Source organism: Leishmania mexicana, chromosome 2, assembly GCF_000234665.1.
Source record: "Leishmania mexicana MHOM/GT/2001/U1103 complete genome, chromosome 2".
Lineage (NCBI taxonomy): Eukaryota > Euglenozoa > Kinetoplastea > Trypanosomatida > Trypanosomatidae > Leishmania > Leishmania mexicana.
In genome coordinates, this window is record NC_018306.1 from 45,131 (window position 1) to 63,402 (window position 18,272).

At 63.1% G+C, this 18,272-nt stretch overlaps 3 protein-coding genes across 3 annotated transcripts; all 3 read right to left on the reverse strand.

The window, feature by feature from the left end:
* Positions 1-1,265: 1,265 nt before the first annotated feature.
* LMXM_02_0130 (conserved hypothetical protein) lies at positions 1,266-1,967 on the reverse strand (the record flags this gene model as incomplete). Its single annotated transcript, XM_003871567.1, has 1 exon — positions 1,266-1,967. The coding sequence occupies one exon, from the start codon at positions 1,965-1,967 to the stop codon at positions 1,266-1,268; it is 702 nt and encodes a 233-aa protein (XP_003871616.1).
* Positions 1,968-2,960: 993 nt separating this feature from the next.
* LMXM_02_0140 (conserved hypothetical protein) lies at positions 2,961-5,642 on the reverse strand (the record flags this gene model as incomplete). The annotated part of the gene is made up of 1 exon (XM_003871568.1): positions 2,961-5,642. The coding sequence occupies one exon, from the start codon at positions 5,640-5,642 to the stop codon at positions 2,961-2,963; it is 2,682 nt and encodes an 893-aa protein (XP_003871617.1).
* A 1,306-nt stretch (positions 5,643-6,948) lies between these two features.
* Positions 6,949-12,741, reverse strand: LMXM_02_0150 (conserved hypothetical protein; the record flags this gene model as incomplete). Its single annotated transcript, XM_003871569.1, has 1 exon — positions 6,949-12,741. The coding sequence occupies one exon, from the start codon at positions 12,739-12,741 to the stop codon at positions 6,949-6,951; it is 5,793 nt and encodes a 1,930-aa protein (XP_003871618.1).
* Positions 12,742-18,272: the final 5,531 nt, after the last annotated feature.

Genomic DNA, 18,272 nt, shown 5'->3' on the forward strand with positions numbered 1-18,272 from the left:
AGACGTTGGCCTCGCCGTTGCTGCCCCCCCCCCTCTCTCTCAACACGGAGAAGGAGAGAAAAGGCCGAGCCGGCCAAGTCCGGGTCCTTGCGCTTGGCTTTCGCGTTCAAGTACGTCCGTGAGTACGCCCGTGCCCGTCTGTCATCGCGTACTCCGCCGCGTTGTCTGTGATGCGCAAGGCGCGTCCCTCTTCGGCCTAACAACAAGCCGCGGGGAGCGAGAAAACCGGAAGAGCGGGAGCCGCGTTGATGGACGCGTCGAAGATGTCTGATGTCTGGTGTGTGTGTGTGTGTGAGAGTGTGTGGCCGCTATCCTTTCCGCTACAACCCCCTGACCTTCAGGGGGCGTGCCACGATAGAGTTCTCTGTCACTGGGGTGGTGGTCCCACTTTGATTAGGGTTCGTGGCTCGCTCTTCTCGACCCGGTCTCTCCTGTCGATGGACCTGGCTGATGCAACACGTGTGGAGCACGTGAGCGGTGCATAGTGAGGTGCGGCGGAGGAAAGGTGCAGCGGAGGAAAGGTTTGAGAGAGGTACCCTACATTGGGCACTGGTAGCGCTTCGGCAAGGCGCATGTGCGCCCTACGGTTTGCAAGGCGGGGCACGGGGCGGCCCAAGCCGGTCAGCCGACGGTATCCAATGGCGCCTCATAACCTTGAAGACTGCTGTGCGAGGCCTTTCTGTGGATAGAACAGCGTCCCGCACGAGCGCCCACCCCCCACCCTACACACACACAGACACACGGGCATCTCTGTAAGACGAGAGCCAACGGTCGCAATCCTTTGTTGTGTCATCATGTGAGCGCGCCCCGGAAGGGGTGGCAAGGGCGTGGCGCATGAGGAGGAGGCGTGCGTGCGTGCGTGTGTGTGGGGCGACACGTGCCGCACGCGGGCGAGGCCGTCGGCTCTCGATCACCACGCCGCTTTGCCGAGTGGGGCGATGAAAGGGTGAGGCGGGTAAGGAATGGAGAGAGTAGGATCCATCCAGAATGGTGAGCAAACACAGCCCAGGGCCGATCGCCACGGCAGGGGCCCGCCCTCCACACACGTGGACGCGGAGCTATCGCACGGCTTCGCGCTGTCGTGCGTTGACGAAAGGCAGAGATGGAGAAGACGTAGGTGCCGGCGTCATTGGTCACAACCTCAATGTTACTCCATCCTTCGCCAATGGATGGGGGATAGGGGGGCTGGTAGCCGCACTGTGGCCGGTGGGGGCCGTGTGCACGTGTCCTCGACGAAGCGCGCCCGATACGCCCCACAGACCCCGCTAGCGACTGAGTACGAAGAAAAGTGTGTACACCCTTTGCAGAGGATCCCAGGAGCACCAGTACGCCTCCGACGTGCTCCCGTCCGCCTCCTCCAGCACGTCTCGCGGCTGTGAGCGATTTGTCTTGGCGGGAAACTTTAACGCGATAGTGGCGTACCCCTCGCAAGCGAACAGTAGATAGACAAAATAGTCATCCGCCGGCTTCTCAACATGCTGCTCGCGCGCCGACATCCAGCGATGCAGCGGGCGTGTGCCCTCCTCGGCCTGCGTGAACATCACCTCGACCCAGACCTTGGTGCGATACGCCACCTCGTCGTGCTCCGTCCGGAAGGAATACAGCGGGGTACCGAAACGGGCATTGGCTGCGGCAGCGCCTGCAGAGCCCAACGTGCCGGCACCGCCTGCCGCGCCGCTCAGAGCCAGCAGCGCCTCCTCTTTGCGCGCCCGCTCCTCCGCCTCGGTGTTCCGGCGCTCCTCCTCCTGCAGCCGGAGGTGGCGCAGCTCCTTGTGCTGGCGCCGCTCGAGCTGTAGCGTGTGCGTCTTGCCGGCGATGTGCTTCAGAAAGTTGTTCTCCTCGGGGCAGTAGATGCCGCAGAGCGTGCAGGTCACCTGTCCCATGTGGTTCCGCTTGAAGTACGGATTCGCTCTAGCGACCTCGACAGGGTCGTAGACGTTGGTGGCGCTGTTCGGGGCCGAGGTCATGCTCGCTGCCGATGAAGTCTACGAGTGCTTTGGTGTGAGTGGTGTAAGCGGATGCGGCAGGGCGAGAGAGGGGGGGTGGGTGGGGGAGCATGCAAGAGAACAACGAGGTAAGGTGAGCCAGAAGACGGGTAGACGCCACATAGAGGGGGGAGGGAGCTTGTCATGGATCACACATGCACCCGTCGTCGCGCGGCGGTGCAACGCAGCCTGCAAGGGGGAGGGGGGACGCCGTCACGAGCGCATCTGGATAGAGGTCCCTTTTTCAGCAGCTCTCTCAACTAAAGCACATGCGCCTCCTGCCACAGACACACACGGCACATCCACGCAAGTAACGACGGAGAGAGGGGAGAGGTGCTCGCCTCTCTCACGACAACAGCGAGGCCGAACCCGGTCCGAGGTCAACCGCGGGCGGTTTGTTTTGTACCCACAAGACACCGCACTGGGAAGAGAGACCTCCACCCTCCCCTCCTCCCGAGGAAACAGCGCTGAGAGGCTGATGAGGGATTGCGCCGTGCACTGAATAAGAAACATCGGCGGATGCGGGCAGGACAAGGCATCGCGGCCGCACGCGACGAAGCTGTGCTGTGCTGTGCTGTGTGGGTGTGTGTGTGTGGGTGTGTGTGTGGCGCTCGTAAGCACGCGAGAAGCGCGAAGACAAGAAACGGACAACAACAGCAGCGGGGAGCATCACCGTCGAGGAAGAGAGCAACGGGGTGGGCAACGTCAACGTCCACACAGGCAACCGCGCAGAGACCGACGCACGATCCGGCCCTCCTCTTCTCTAGCGATATCGCCGCCGACTAAAAGTCGAATACTGTGGCATGCCCCACTAGTGTGAAGCGCACCGCGCTCGGCAGGTGTCCCGCGGGGAGAGAGCGAAGATGTCAGCGAGGGGCAGCACGCAGAGCGGCCGAGACCTGAAACCGCACCGCAACCGTTATAGATACAGCTCGTGACGAGGGGGAGGCGCCACATCACACGCGACGATCCCTCTCATAGAAAGACCTCCAGCACATTCTGCACGGCGCCGCGGCACACAGGGCAGGCGAACACCTCCTCCCTGCAGTGACTCTGCAGCCGCTGCACGCACAACCCACAAAGTCCTCCGTGCCCGCACGGCTGCAGCAGCACGCGAGACAGATGCAGCGGCTGGACGCAGTAGAGGCAGTACCCGGCACTGCTTCTCTGAGCGGCGCCGCTGACATCGCCCCTAGCCCCGCTCAGGCCGAGGTGGGCCTGAGTCGTCGGTGACATGAAGAAGCCATCCAGTGCTGACGGCATCACCGGAGCGGCCCGCGGCGCGCCGACCATGCGATCGCCCGGGCCCGACGACGGCTGCTTCTGCCTCGCCAGCGGCGAACTGGCGTTCCCTCTCACGTAGTTCATGGCAAAGGACTCCAGCACCCCTCTTAGGGCACGCTGCAGCTCCACAAGAATGTCGTACACGGATCCCTTGGCGCTCCAAGAATCTTGCGAAAGACGAAAGTACTCTGAGAACACCTCTCCCGTCCCCCTGTCCTTGATGATGCCGGCGAAGCACTGCGCAGTGAGGGATGGGGGCGCGGACGAGAACGGGGGTGCCCCAGCAGCACCGGCGGTGGCAGACGTCGCGCCGTCGAGCAGGGCCGCCAATGAGCTGGTCGCCGCATCGACGAGGTAGATGCGCGGCGGCTGGGCGTAGATGCAAGCCTCGTCGTCCTTCGCGGCGGCGCCCTCGCCCGCGGCACCACCGATACGGGTCGGGGAGAACTGGATAAGCACGCGCACCTGCAGCTCCGCCACCGCCTCTACAGCCACCTGCTGCGTCACCCCAGCCCTGCCTCCAGCGACAGGAGCGGCGCCTTCCGCCGAGAAGGTCGGCGCGGCGGCGGCGTTGGCGACGGCAGTCTGCGAGTTTTGCCCAAGGGTGGTTGCGTAAGGCCGTTCCTGTGGCATCGCGAGCACCGCCGCCTTGTGCTCGCTGAAGATAGGCACGTAGGCGACGATGCGGTGCTTCGACGGAACGTACCGCGCGAGTCCGTCACCAAATCGCGACAGATCACGGAGAATAGCGGCACAGCGGATGTGGGCTGCAGAGCGCTTGGGCAGCGCGTTCTTCATGAACGTCGGTGCGTTGTGAGAGTGGTGGTGGTGGTACACGTCCGCGCTGCCACTGCTGCCCAGCTGGCTGATGTTGGGCTTCGCGGGGAAGGCGTAGTTGCTTGTCGGCAGAATGAGCGGCGGCACCGCCTCGAAGTTACGTACAACCACGTTTCGGACGTACGCGGTCAGCGTCTGGTACTTGTCATCCCCTGGTGCCGGGATGATGGCGCCGCTGATCGGGTCGATGTACTCGGCCCGGCGACTAATCGCGAAGCCGTTGAGGCTCTGTATGTTGAGGCACGCACGGTAGCGGCAGTACACGTGTGTCTTCGCCGCCGTGTGGGATGCAGGCGATGCCGCCGGTGACGCGCGTGCGCCTGGAGGCCCCATGAACGGAAATGGCCTGTCAGGGTCGCTGACAGCGGCATCAACGGCGCCGCTGCCCCCGGCCAGGCCGCCGCTCGTCAGTTTCTCGGACGAGTCCGACGCCGAGGTAGGTGCGTAGACGGAGATGACCACAGGGGTGTAGTACACGGTGCCGCGGTAGGTGTAGGGCAGGATGCCGCGAATCTCGTAATGGTCGCTGCATTGAATGTACTTGAAGCCATCACCGTAGGCGAAGCGAAACCCCTGCAGGTCCGGGTTCGCCAGGATGCGAGAGCTCGAGATGTCGTACTCTTTGCGCGGCCGCACCGGCGTCGGCAGTGTCGAAAAAGGGGCGGAGTCGGGTGGGGCGCGCATGGCCTGTACACTGATGATGCCTAGCGTGTTGCCGGCGCTTGCCTCGGCGGGGTTTCGACTGTGCAGTGGTGTACGCGTGTCGCCGACCACAGAAAAGGTAGATTTACCATCTAAGGGAGTGAAGAGGGCTGAGGTGCTGGTGTGGCCGTCGCCGCGCTGCATAGCCTGTGTGGGCAACGAAAGCGGGGCAGCGCCGTCAGTGGGCCGCCCGCAGCCCGATCCGCCTGGGTTGAGCGCCGCAGTCGCTCCACCGTTGCTGGCTCTGCTCCGCGCCTCGTCATCGTCGCTGTCCGAAACCGTCACCTTCCGGAATCGCCTATTCCCGCTTCCAAGGATGCCGGCGGCAGGGTCGTGCAGCCCACCCAGCGGTGCCTGTTGCAGCGGCGTGGAACGCTCCGCCCCTGGCTGTCGGCTCTGCGCTGAGGCTGCCGTGGCGGCAGCAGCTGTCAAAATACTGACGCACTCCGTTTGCCCGTGGCGCTCTGCCACCTGCACCGGCCGCTCACCAAACGCGTTGGTGCAGTCCACGGGTGTGCGCAGCCCCTCGACCAGGTAGCGCAGAATGCCGGTCGCGCCGGTGGAGGCAGCAAGGTGGAGAACTGTGTTGCAGGTGCCGCCGTTCGGGGCCAGTATATCCGCCTTGTACTCCTCGCACAGCATCCGAACCGTGCTGAGATAGCAGGACCACCCTGCCTGGAGAGACGCCAAGTTCGTGCGGTCGCTGTTCGAGATACACGTGTAGAGCAGCGTCATGTTGGAGTCTTTCGATGGCACATTCACCCGCTCCGGGTGCTCGCGCAGCCACTGCCGCAACTCCTCCGTTTTGCCTTCTGCCGCCCAGCGGAACTCCATCGTGTGCTGGACGTGAGTAAGCGTGGAGGAGACAGAAGAGGAGGGCTGGATGGCTCTGGATGAGCTCGACGGCAGGACTTCCCTGTGACCTTCGGTCGGCAAGCGCAAGGAAAGCGGTGCCGATGGGCGACAACGGCGGTGGCGGCGGTTGTGTCAATCACCTCCCTCCCTCTCGCCTCGGCGAACACGCGATCGCGCGGTATGCGGCGTATAAGGGACACAACCACACACGCACAGCAAGCACACCAGGCCGCTGGGGGGTGGGGGGCGAACAACTGGCCGTGCGTGGAAGCTGTGGGACAGAGGGACGGATGCGGTACGCCCATGCAGCACGTGGGACAAGCAACGACCACCAGCGAAGAGGCAGATACCAGAGAAACACGCGCGAATAGGTCGAGATGGCGGCAACTTCGATGACGGCGAGGGCGCACGCACGACTGCGCCAATGATGTGTAAGTGGGAGAGAGGAGGAGTAAGAGGGGGAGAGGGGCATTACAGAGAACACCGTGGCTAACTACGGCTGCTGCGCTACGCCGTTGGTTGCACAGACCTTTGCGCAATAATGGTAGGGGAGGGAGGAAAGGGGGGGATGGCGCGTGCGCGTGCGCGGACGCGCGCCACCGCATTCGACGGTGTTGTGTTCAGGGATGCATCCGACATGCGTATACGCCGCGGAGCGGAGGACGGCGCACACATGCGCACGTGTAGCAGAAGAGCAAGCAGAGGAGGAGAGAGCAAGCGATGAATTTTGGGGGATAGTGTGTTCCGCATACACGTGTGCGTGTCCAGCACACGAGCTGGTCGTGCACGCGTGCGTGCATGTGCAGGCTAAGAAAACACCGTCGCGCCAGGGATGAGCGTCTGATGCGCCTTCGACTGCCGCGAGCACCCGTCAGCGTGTGCCTCGCTCGCTTCACTACTGAGTGCCCCTACGCACGGTCGAGTGTCTGTCTGCGCGGTGTGTGTGTGGGAGGGAGGGGTTAGGGTTGAGGGGCACACAAATTGCGCTGCTGCCATCCTCGTGACAGCTGCAGCCCCCCCCCTCCTCTTCTCCTGCACCCGACCATCACCACCCCTATCCCCTTGCGTGGGGCGCGACTGATGCCTGCCATTGATGGCTCGTTGTGTACACCTCCGCCCACTGTCCAAACACATACCGAAGCACACACGCTTACGCAGAGTCCAGTGACCCGCTCAACAGGCGCAACGCCTCTTGCCTGCAGCGCGCATGCGCACGCGAATACGTCCGTGTCATGCGAGGATAATAGGTAACGCTCATGTGCCGTCGCTATCATCACAGGAAGGCTCAGCTCGTGCCCCACAGCTGATTCCATCCTCGTTGGGTGGTGCCCCATAGTGAACTGGCTGCCGCCGCCGCCGAGCTCGAGCCCGCCGGGACGGCAACCTCGCCTACCCCGATCATGTCCGCTGTACCAACGCCGCCGAGCAGCAAGGCCGCCGAAGCGTCGTGGCCACCGCTGGCCCCCGCCGCCGCAGCAGCAGCAAGCGCAGACAAAGGACCGCCAAGGCGATACGACCCTGTGGGCGGCACGCCAACGGACGAAGACGAGAAGGGCGCATACGGATTCAACGCCAACGCGGTCGGGGGTAGAAGCGAGTAAGCCTGCGGGACGAGGGCTGCAGCACACGCAGCAGCCGCGGACGGCGTGCCACCGGCCCCTACAGAGGCGGCAGCCAGCGCCGCGCTCGACGACACCGCAATCGGCAGCAGCGCGAGTCGGTTCACCCGCTCACGTGGAAGGAGAAGCTTCTCCGTCAAGACGGGCGCGTCAGCCATCGCGCCGGCGGTGCTAAACGGTCGTGACGCTGCGGCAGCAGCCACCGAGGTAGCGCAGGGCGCTCCCTCGTTGCGTGTGTCGCCCGCATCGCCATCCAGGGGCTCCTCGCTGTGCGCCACCCACAGGAGTGCGCTAGCCGAGATAAACTGACGATACGCGGCAAGAGCAAGCGGCGTCCCGCTGCGCCAGCGCAGCGGATCGCACGTGCCCTCGAGGTGGCGCACGACCCGCCGCAAAGGTCCTTCCGCCACACACGCAGCGGCGTCAACACCAACACCGCTGCTCCCTGCGTCGGGGCAAAAGAGTGCCTTGACGGGGGAGTCTCTCGCTGTCGCGAAGAACCCGGCCCCGCCGCTGCCGCCGCCGCCACCCGCGCTCACGCTCTCTGCACACCACACGGAGGAAGTGAAAAGTATATCCATGTACCACTGCAAGCGCAGGTCATCCGCCTGGTTCTGCGTGGCGGCAGCGGTGGCGGGCGCAGCGTTCCCCGCTGGCAGCGCGCTTACAAGTGCCGCAACTCCGCTGTCACCGCTCCCGCCTACCACGTCGACGAGGGGGCAGAGCTCGGATTCGTAGAGCTCCGCCGATGTCGCGGCAAGCCGTTCCAGCGCACGCTGCTGCACCTTCTCTGTCACCAACACGTGCAAGCGGCATCCCCTGTCGCCCCAAAAGTCTGTCGACGCTGCTGCTGAGGCGGCGCCACTCTGCCCTTGCTCTGCTATAGAAGCAGCGCCGTACGCAGCTCCAGTGCAAGATGGACACGACATGAAGGGCACCGGCGAGTCGCTGAACACGCTTGGCGCACCGTACAGCGCCTGGTGGAGGTAGCGGAGGGCCGCCTGGGTCAGCGTCATGACGGCGGGAGTAGGCTGCGCCGGATAGGCGACCCCGTGACTCCCGCTGGCATTGTTGCCATCTGGTGCGATGGGGCCCGCCATCGGCGCGCGAACCCACGCAGCCGAGCCCATCAAGTGCGTCATGCGACGCAGCGCCGCACTGGCACCGCTGCCCGCTGCAGACTGCCTCGGCTCCTCGGCCCCGCTCTCACGCAGCCGTAGCACCAAGCTGTATGCTTGCTGAAGGGCCGCTCGATAAAACTGGGTTAGCATGTCTTGCCACGGCGCCTGAGCCTGTTCGTAGAGATCCTCTGCCTCGGTGCAAAGCTGCCGCACCGTCGTCGCCTCACTTGGCGGAGCCGCCATCTGCAGTCGTTGTAGCACCTCCAAGTACACGCGCACGAGGAGCGACAGCTCGTAGCTGTGCACCACTGCCGCCTTAGCCCCGTTGGGGGATGCGCGTGGCTCGGCATTGCGCAGCTGCGTCGCTACACGATGAAGAGCATCCTTTAGCCACTCCACGATGCGCATGTGCAGCAGCGGCGGCGTTGACGGCGGTGACCTTGCACTGCTCTTACTAGCCGATGCCTGCACCGAGGCAGTCTGCGCCTGCACCGCCTCTACGAGTGTCAGCAGACACCGATGCAGCAGCTCCGCAGCGTGGCCGTTCATGTGAAGAACGCCCGGTCGCGTGCTCCTCGTTGTTTCGTGCTCATCACTGCAACTCACTACCCAGTCCTGAAAGAGCCTGTCCCGCATGCCACTTAACAGCCTCGCGAGCTGCGCCTGCTGCGAGGCGCTCAGTGCAGCGTCGACGGCTGCGGCGCCCCGAGTCTGCTGCTGCTGCTCCGTCCTCTCCGTGTTCGTCGCATTGGGCAACACTGACAGAGGCAATTGCGCCGCCTGGTATTCTGCGCGGCCCCACTCCAGCCCTTCTTCGCAAAAAATGCCTTCGCCTGACGTCGTGCAGAACGACTTGTGTGCGCTGCCAGCGGCTCCGGTTGCTGCTCGCGGCCGGAAACGGTCCCAGCAGATGCCAGTCATCGCGGACGACAGGCTGCCCCTCTCGCCACGGCGTCCAGTGTGTCCGCTGACCGGCACTGAGGTGGTGGCCCCATCAAAGCCATGAACGGCACCGTGCCCCGTCTCCGTAACACCGGATATCTCAGCCCCTTCAAGGGAACGTGCCCCACCGGCGCCACTCACCGAGTCCACGGCCGAGAGCGCATGCAGGCGAAGTACGGAGAAGAGCGCAGACCATGTGCGCTCTAGCGCTGATGCACTGGTGGGGCCGCGAGAAGTGTCGCCGCCTCCGCCGACGCTGCTTACATAATGCTCAAGCTCGGTGTGGCTGCCCTCAACACTGCCCTGTAGCATGCGGTATGCAGAGGCTGCTAGGCCCTGTGAAATACACGCCTCCAGAAAGCTGACAGACTCCAAGGCAACGGTCACGCACCTCTGCAGCGCCGCGCGCATGGTCGTCTGCTCCACCAGCTCCCACCACCCCGCCGCATTGACGGCCGCCCATGTCTGCCCTAGGCCGGAGAAGCTAGATGGCATCCGGGTGCCCTGCGTGCCAGACATCGAACACTGCTGCGTGGCGTTTTGCAGTAGTCGTTCCAGAGCGACGCGCGCCGCTTGCATCGCAGGCCTGGTGTCCGGGCTTCTCTGGCCACCTTCACTGTACACCGTCAGCGCCACCGGATCGCGTGCGAGCAGCACCACCAGCGACGACACGAAGGGCGCGAGCAGCTGATGGCACACAAGCCGCAGCGGTGGAACCAAATCTGTTGCTCCGGGGGTGGCAGACATGTTTTCCGTCACGGCGACATCTGCGCGGACGGAAAGCGAGCGCTCGCCCAAGGTCACGGATGACGCGCCGCTCGCCTGCAACTCGTCAGCTGTGTTCGCGCTCGCCCGGAGTAGCTCAACATACGCACGCCGTCGAGCCACCGCTCCTGACTGCGACGGCGCCGCCCCAGAAGCCACCTGTCCCGACGTGACGCTGTCAGGGTCGCCCATCGGCATCACCGGCGTGCCGTTTCTGTCGATAGGCGGTGCCAGGACGCTGGTGCCCGCCGCCATGAGGGAGCCGTGTGGGGTGCCGGGGCCGTCCCCAGGCACGCCGCTGGCAGCAACGCTCCCGCAGACCTTGCGTAAGCGCCACTGCAGCAGCTCATCCAGCGACCGCGCACCAGGAGCAAGGGCAAGGGTGGGGAAGGACGGCCGTTCGTCCTCTTGGCGCGCGAGAGCGGCGGCGCTGTTGCCGTGGTCAGTGGCCCCGAGCGGCTCCTCGGACCCCGCCCCATCCGCCAGACAGATGCGGTGCAGCCAGTATAGAGCGGCCGTTTCCTCATCAAGCACCGCTGGCGTGGAGGCCACCTCAGCCAAGGCGGCCTGCACCAGATCGACGTAGTCGGCAAAGGCTCGAAGGAGATACGCGAGGCCGGAGAAACACCGCAAGGCCCAAGCCGTGTTTGACGTTCGGTTGCCCGCCACCACAGATGCCGTTGTCGAAGCCGTGGGACGGTTGGCTGTCGCCGCCGCTAGCCCCAGCGCCGATAGGTGCGCGGCGGTCGCAAAGACGCGCGCCTCAGGCGAAGTCGCCGTGTGCCATGACGGCGGCCCATCGCCCTCGAACTTAGCGCGGCTCGATGTGCGGCCCACCGCGGCGCCCGTGCTCTGGTGTCCTACGCTGCCGTCAGAGAGCACGGAGGGCGGCTGCGGAGAAGCATCCGCCGTCGTTACTGCCGGCTGCGCGCCGGAGCTCGGGAGCGCAGCCGGCAATAACGACGGCGCCACAGCAGCCCACCGCGCCGCGCTCAGTCGACTCTCGCGCAGCAGCAACACCGCCAAAAACGCCAGCAGCATCCGGCACGGATCAGCGGCACTGGGAAGCACCTCATCGCCAGCCATGCGACCAGCAGGCGCGGAGGCGACCGACGCCGCTCCGCCCAGGACCGCCGAAACGACGCTCCTCACGTCCTGCGTAGCCAGCTGGCACAACGCATCCACAGCGCTATCCAGTGATGCCATTGTCGGGGTCGCTGCCGCAGACTCCGTGCCTGGTATCCCTGACGGAGACACACGCGTCGCCGGCAGTGCTGCACCTGGCGCACACGCCACGAGGGCGTCCACGAGCGTAGGTGAGTCGGCAAGCGCCCGCAGAGCGACGTGGCACTGCGCAAAGATCACCCACACGTACACCAGATGGCGGTTTTCTGCAGCTCGCATAGTCCTCGCCGCCGACAAGGGTTCCCCCAGGTCAGCCCCGGATGGAGCCCTCGACACCTGCTCGGCAAGCGACGCGTAGTCGTCCGCCGCACGGCGCAGACGCAGCAACATCAACTTAACCAGTCGCGCCTCGAGGGCCGTCGCTCGTCGCTGAAAGCCGGTGGCCCACGACGGAGGCCAGTTAGCTGAGCGGAGCATGCTATAAACGCTTACGCCGGCGAGCGCCGCTGACGATGCGGTGGCGGCGTCGCTGATGCACGGGGACGACTGTGCGCCGCCGTTGCCACCTGAGTAGGCGCGAAGGGACGCCTGCACGCGGTGCAGCCGACGCGCAAGACGGACAAGGGGGAGATCTCGCTCCAGGGCGCACAGAAGGTCCTCGCGCTTTTTCCCGCTTGCCGCAGAGAGTGCGGCGGCATCACTCGCCACGTGGTGCAAACGACCTGGGCAGTGACGCTCCTGCTGCGCATCATGTTGGTGCGCAGGAAGCAAGAAAGACGCAAGTGCGCTGGAGGCGGCGAGGAGGCTCGACAGCTCGGCATCGACCGCCGCTGCGCCCCGCACCATCGAGGCTGTTGCTGCCGCCAGCGTCATGTAATCGAGGTGCAACGCCTGCAGCTCATCGTCCAAGCGCATCCGCTGCGCCGCGAGAGCGGCTGGGCCTGTATCTTCGTCCACCACCACAGCATTCTGATGCGCGCACCTTGTGCTCGTGTGCGTTGGCGCCGCGGATGGCAAGGGTAAGTCGACGGTTGGCAGCACCGGCGCAGCGTTGAACTCTGTCTTCCTCTTCCTGTTCGCGCCAGGATCCGCCGCCGCCGACAGGCGCGCCGTTTTATCGCTCGAGGCGGTATTGCTGTCGGCGGTGGTTGCGAGTTCAGCCGCGGCTGCACGCCTCTGTCGCCGAAGGCGCGCGGCAAACCATGAGGGCGGTAGAAGCGGGCCTGTGTCCACCTCAGCGTTGCCGCGGCCGTCTACATCACGTGCCGCACTAGCCCGTTCCATTGCCTCTTCAATGATCAGGATGTCGGCGCAGTCCCGCTCCATCCCCACCACGCCATCGCAGGCGCCGAGGAGATCTCGATATGAGCTGCCGATAACCGCACGAAGGTCGTGCTGGTTGTCCTCGATGCACCGCGTTATCGTCGAAAGATAGTTCAGTGTCTCCGCCACGTCATTGTGGCAGAGGATGCGCCGCACCTCCTGCGCGGCCTCCTCCATGGCCATCGTGCTCACCTTCCGTTCTCTGTGTCCCTGTCACGCTTGGCGTCGGCCGGAGCCAAACTCTACACGGGTGATGGACGCTGCGGGCGAATCGGCTGTCTGGGGGTGTGTCCTCTTGTGCGGCGGTGAGGACGGTGCGAGGCGCCTCGGGGCCCGGCAGGGTCTTCCACCACCACTAGCACTCTCCCTGGAGCAAAGTGCACGCCGCAGAGAGCAGCAGCAACGGTAACGCAAGAAGAATATGAAATCGGTTCAGTCGTCCAGCGCTGCCCGCAACGATAAGCGAAGGAGTGCCGAGAAAGCCATCCGCTTCCGTCTTCGCTAGCCACCGCCCACTCGACGTCTGCACGTGTGCCGGCTTGCCTTCGCGCCGCCACTCCACACGTCAGCTGCAGGAGAATGGCGCTGTGCGCTGGTGGCGTTGTTGGTGAGAAGAAGAAAAACAAATTTCGCAGGTAAAGAGAAGTGCGCACGCACACACGCATGCAGATGTGGCAGAAAGCTCACACCGAGTGCGCGCGGGTGTGTCGCAGTGACGGGAGGGGGAGGGGCGCTGGCGGAGAGAGCGAGGGTACACTGTATACACCCGTTTGTGTGTGTGTGTGTGTGTGTGCCGGCATTGGACGCGAAAGTAATGTACAGAGGTAGGGATGCGTCAAGGGGGTGCTGACATGAATGGCGTCTCTGCATACCACCGGGCGAGAACGGCGGCAGCAGGCGCTCGACCGATCGTGCATCGCCTGCGCCTCCGCCTCGCCATCCTGCGCGCATGACGCGTGTGGAGGCCGAGTAGGAACAGGCATGCGGGCAGACACGGCTACAAGACACCCGCAGATAAACTGTAGCGACCATTGATGAAGGCCCAACCGCCACCGCGCAGCCGTCATCCACGCGGAGCTGAACAGATGCACGGTGAGGGAGGGGCGCGCAGAACGGCGAAGAGGTATCGGCTCGCTGATACATCCCGTCACCCGGGCGCCATGCTGCCATGTTCATTGCTCGCCTGTTTCTACTTTCGTTCACGGGTTCGTCGCCTTCTTTGCGCCTTCGTGGGCACCACACCGAAGTCCACGCGAGCCGGCGTCGGCACCACCACGACACACCTCGCACAGCGCACGCGCACGTCGAAAGAAGAAACGGGAAGATGGCGCAGGGCAAGAAGGGATATCGACGCGCCCGCGTAGAGAAGCGGCGTATACGGACCTCCATGTATTACACACATATAGAGAAAGTCGAGCGACGGACGTGCGGCAGTGCATACGTGCACGTATTCGGGTGGGACCAGACACCTGCGCCCGCGAGGGCGTGTACCCCGTGCAGGCCGGGCACGCTACCTGTGAGCCCAGCGAGGAGGGGGGGGGTGTTGGTGCACCGAACGACGAACGAGCCGGCCAAAAACAAAGGGAGGTGCAGGCGGGTAATATATATATATATATATACGGGCGCACAGAGCATACAGATATACAGCCTGAAAAAGTAAGCGCCCACAGGGGGGAGGTGAAGGAGGGGAGAAGGGGGGGGTGAGGAGGTCCTGTGGGAGGTCGGAGGGGGGGAGGTCTGGAGGGGAAGACAGCTCAGGGAAGTAAAAGAGCCCCGCGCCCGCGCAGCCCCATCTCGTCCCTCTCCCGACACGCTCCGCACGGCGCGTGACACCCAATACGAGAAACGCAAGAGGAAAGCACACACACACACAAAGAAAAGTATGCGAAAGACGACACACAAGATGACGCAACCTCTTCAGTGTTCCCGAATACACACACACACACACATGTTCGTGCGCCGCACGCGAACCGGCCAGTGGAGAGACGCATGCACAGCCCCAACAGCGCACCCAGCTCTGGTGCGCGACGGCCATGTCCGGGAACCGGGTCCACCAGCGCCGTCTGGCGCCGTCCCAGCCCACCGCGACGTCACACGCCCACAGCGCAGGCTCGCCCCACGATGGGCGCTCCACACCACCGCAACGCAGCCAAGGCAGACGAACGGCCGGCGCATCCGTGCGCGCCTTTGCAGCCGCCGACACGATTCGCAGCGAGCCGGCGCAAGCGGCATCATGCCCGCACGTCTCTCCGGCACAGCGCCGGTCCCAGACACCTGCCCGCCCACACCAAGAGTCCGCCACCACCACCCACCCCCCGAGGGCCCGCCACCACACACGCACGGGGGCCCGGTGGCCGGCGTCATGACGACAGCTCCAGACCGACACACCAACAGAACAAAAGTTGGGGAGGGACGACACATGAATACGCGCTCGAGAATGGGACGACGGGGGGGGGGGAATAGGTGGTCGGATGGGCAGGGAGGGGCAGGGGAGGGGGCGCAGGCACGCACGGAGCATCAATGAGGATAGAAACATAAAAAGCAGAAAAACTTTGGTGTGTGGAGGGGGGAGACAGAGGGGGGAGACAGAGGGGGGACACTCGCGCATGTCGGACAGAACAGCCCCCCCCCTCCCCTCCCCCCTCTCCTCTCCCTGCCGCCGCTGGGAAGCTGTCCATGGCGGGGAGAGGAGGGGGGGAAGAGGCCACAGCCGGTGGTGAGCGGGTGTGGTGTTTGGCCTGTACGTGGCTCTACCTTCCTCCAGTCCCACACACGCACACACACATCTCCCCCCTCCCCCAAAAAAGAAAACAACGCCGGAGATGCGAGCGCAGTCCAAGAAAAAAAATGTTAATTATTTCTCGCGCGCGCGCGTGTGTGTGTGTGTGGATCTTGTCCGGGAGGGGGAGAGGACAGCCCGCCAGGCATGCGCCCTCCTCGCCACAGCACATCAAGGCTACACACGACCGCTGCAGCAGCGTGACGAGGAGCATCGAGGAAGCAAGTCGGAGCGTCACACACACACACACGAAAAATGAAAAATGAGAGTGGCAGTGGGGAGAAGGTGTTTTGTGTAGGTGTCGGTGCAGTCGCATGGGCCCAGTTCGCGGGGGGGAGGGGGGACTGCCTACACCGTCCGCTGCGGAGAGGTAGCACCACCAACACCACCACCAAGAAAAACGAAAACGGAACAAAACTCTGAGCGACAAGCACGCACACACACACACACACCAGTCTCACGGGAGGTCAAGAAGCCGCGGATGGTGGTGGTGGGGGGGGGGGGGGGGAAAAGAGTATTCAACAAGCACGCCTCGCCTCATCTTGTATTCTTCTTGCTTGGTTGTGTTCCTCGAAGGCGGCGGCGGGCAGGGGGGATGAGGACTTTGATACAAAAGGCAAAGCCAGAGGGTGTGTGTGTGTGGGGGGGGGGGGGGCATCACTGAGCTCAGGAGACACGCAACAAGGAAAGGGACGCACGCAGCAGCAGCGGCGGCGGCACGATTCCTCGAAGAAAAAGCACGAGAGAAAACAAAAGCATGTTGTGCGTGAACCACAACGCAGAGGTGGCAACATGAAAAACAAAAGGGGGAATGCTTACGTCATACCAACAGAGAGCGTGCGTGCGCGCTGGGTTCGTGTGTGCGTCGAGAAACCCGATGCACCACAAGACACAAGAAGGCGAGAAGGCAATGGAGTGGCGGGTGGGGGGGAGGGGTGCGCCATACCTTTTTAGATTCCAAAAAAACAAGCGCACACAAAAGATGATAAGAGATAAAATAGCGAGAGGCGCGTGATGAAATGCAGCAGTCAACAAACGACAGAGAAGGGGAAGCGCGCGCGCGCGCAAAAGAGAGAGAGACGACAACATCCCCATGGGACGTCGGGGCAAATCAACAAACACACACACACACCAAAAAAAAGGGCAGGCAACGGACCTGCAAAATGTATGCGTCCCTGCGAGAGGAAGGACGGCAAGAGAGCACAATAATAATAATAATAAAATGACGCAGCGCGGAACTGATGTACACGCCGAGCGGAAGGGCATACAGGACAAAAAAAAAGAACGGGCAGGGATGTGAATGCGCGCCGGCCCGAAAGAAGGGCCGAGGAAGGGCTTCGCTTTCGTTGCCGCTCCCCCCCCCTCCCCCCTTGCCAGCCCGATAGCTCTCTCTCCTTCCGCGCTATCCAGTTAGTGCCGTTTCCCCCCCCCCGCTCCCTATCCTCCTCCTACAGGCATGTATGTGTTCGCGCGGCGACCTCCGAAAACGGCGGCCAGCTGCCCACGGACAAAAAGAAAACTCGCCCGCTTGGCCTATTCCATGTGTTGGACTCCTCAGCTATGTTGTCCTTCACGAGAGTCCGTCATGATGCGTTGCGGTCGTCATCTCGGGTGGTGCTTCCCCCTTTTCTTTGCTGCCTGTTTTGTTTTTGTTTTTTTGGTGATTCTGCGTGCAGGGGGAGGGAGGGTGGGGTGGATATGGTGGAGGGAGCGGTGCGGGTATGCGACGGCATACCCGCTCCGATGGGAGCCCGGGACGGCAACGCACGGGCCGGAAAAAATAAATAAATAAATAAAAATAAGCTCAGTGAACAAGCATACGAACACATCTCAGACGGAAAGGCGCGCTTGACAGAGAAGGAAAAGATTTGGAGAGGGGGAGAGGAGGGGGGACGCACATCGCGATGTGTGTCGAATACGTTTCCCTTGTGGTGGCGGCGGTGGTTATCGGGGCGTAACCCAATCGCGTCCGCTCACCCGAAACACGAAAACGCGCGCACGCACACCCATTCTGAGTGGCACCCGCGTGTGCGCGCGTCCTTTCATCCCTCTCTCTCCCCCCCTCTCCAAATCTCTTCCCTCACCCAGCGCGTGCGTGTCTTCTCGTTCTGTGTGTGTTTATTTGTTCTTCGCTTTCGCTTCTACCCCCTAACAACGGAAATATAACAGAAAATGCGCGCATGTACGCATGTCTGTGCGTGTGTGTGTGTGTGGGCGCGCCTTCTCCCTGTCTTCAACGACCGCCAGAAAATGGTACGGGGGAGAAGAGACCACACACACACACACACACACGCACAGACATGCGTACATGCATGCATGCATGCATATCTCTACATGTGTATATGCATGCATATACATATATTTACTTATAGAGCTATATATATATATATACATATATGTTTACATACAGATTTGCATACATACATATACACAAATCTATCGAACAAACATTTTGTCCGTTTCTGTTGTTACTGCTGTTGCCTGCCACGCGGGAAATGCGTCAGACTGCGGGGGACGAGGGGGGAGGAGGGGGAAAAGAGGACGGGGCAGGAAGGACGACCACATGTGCGCAAGAAGCGACTGCAAGGCGACCCTCCCCTCCCCTACGGAGACACGCGCGTCGGCGCACACTCAGCGAATAAAATAATAATAATAACGCTCAGGGGGAGCAGGCTCACAAAACACGCACACACACGCACACCTACGCGTTCGCCGTGGAGTTACGTATCCGAGATGTTGCTTAGGAGTGTCCCCGCGCGTCGCAGCTGCTGCTTCTCGCCTCCCCCCCCCCTTCATCACCGCATCTCCGTCCGCAAGTCTCCGTACAAGAAGGGCAGACACGAAAAACAAAAGAATAAAGAATCAACGCACCGAAGAGTGCTCGGCAAGCGCTCGCGTAGTCTGCACAGCGTGGCATTGTGCGCAAGGGCGCAGC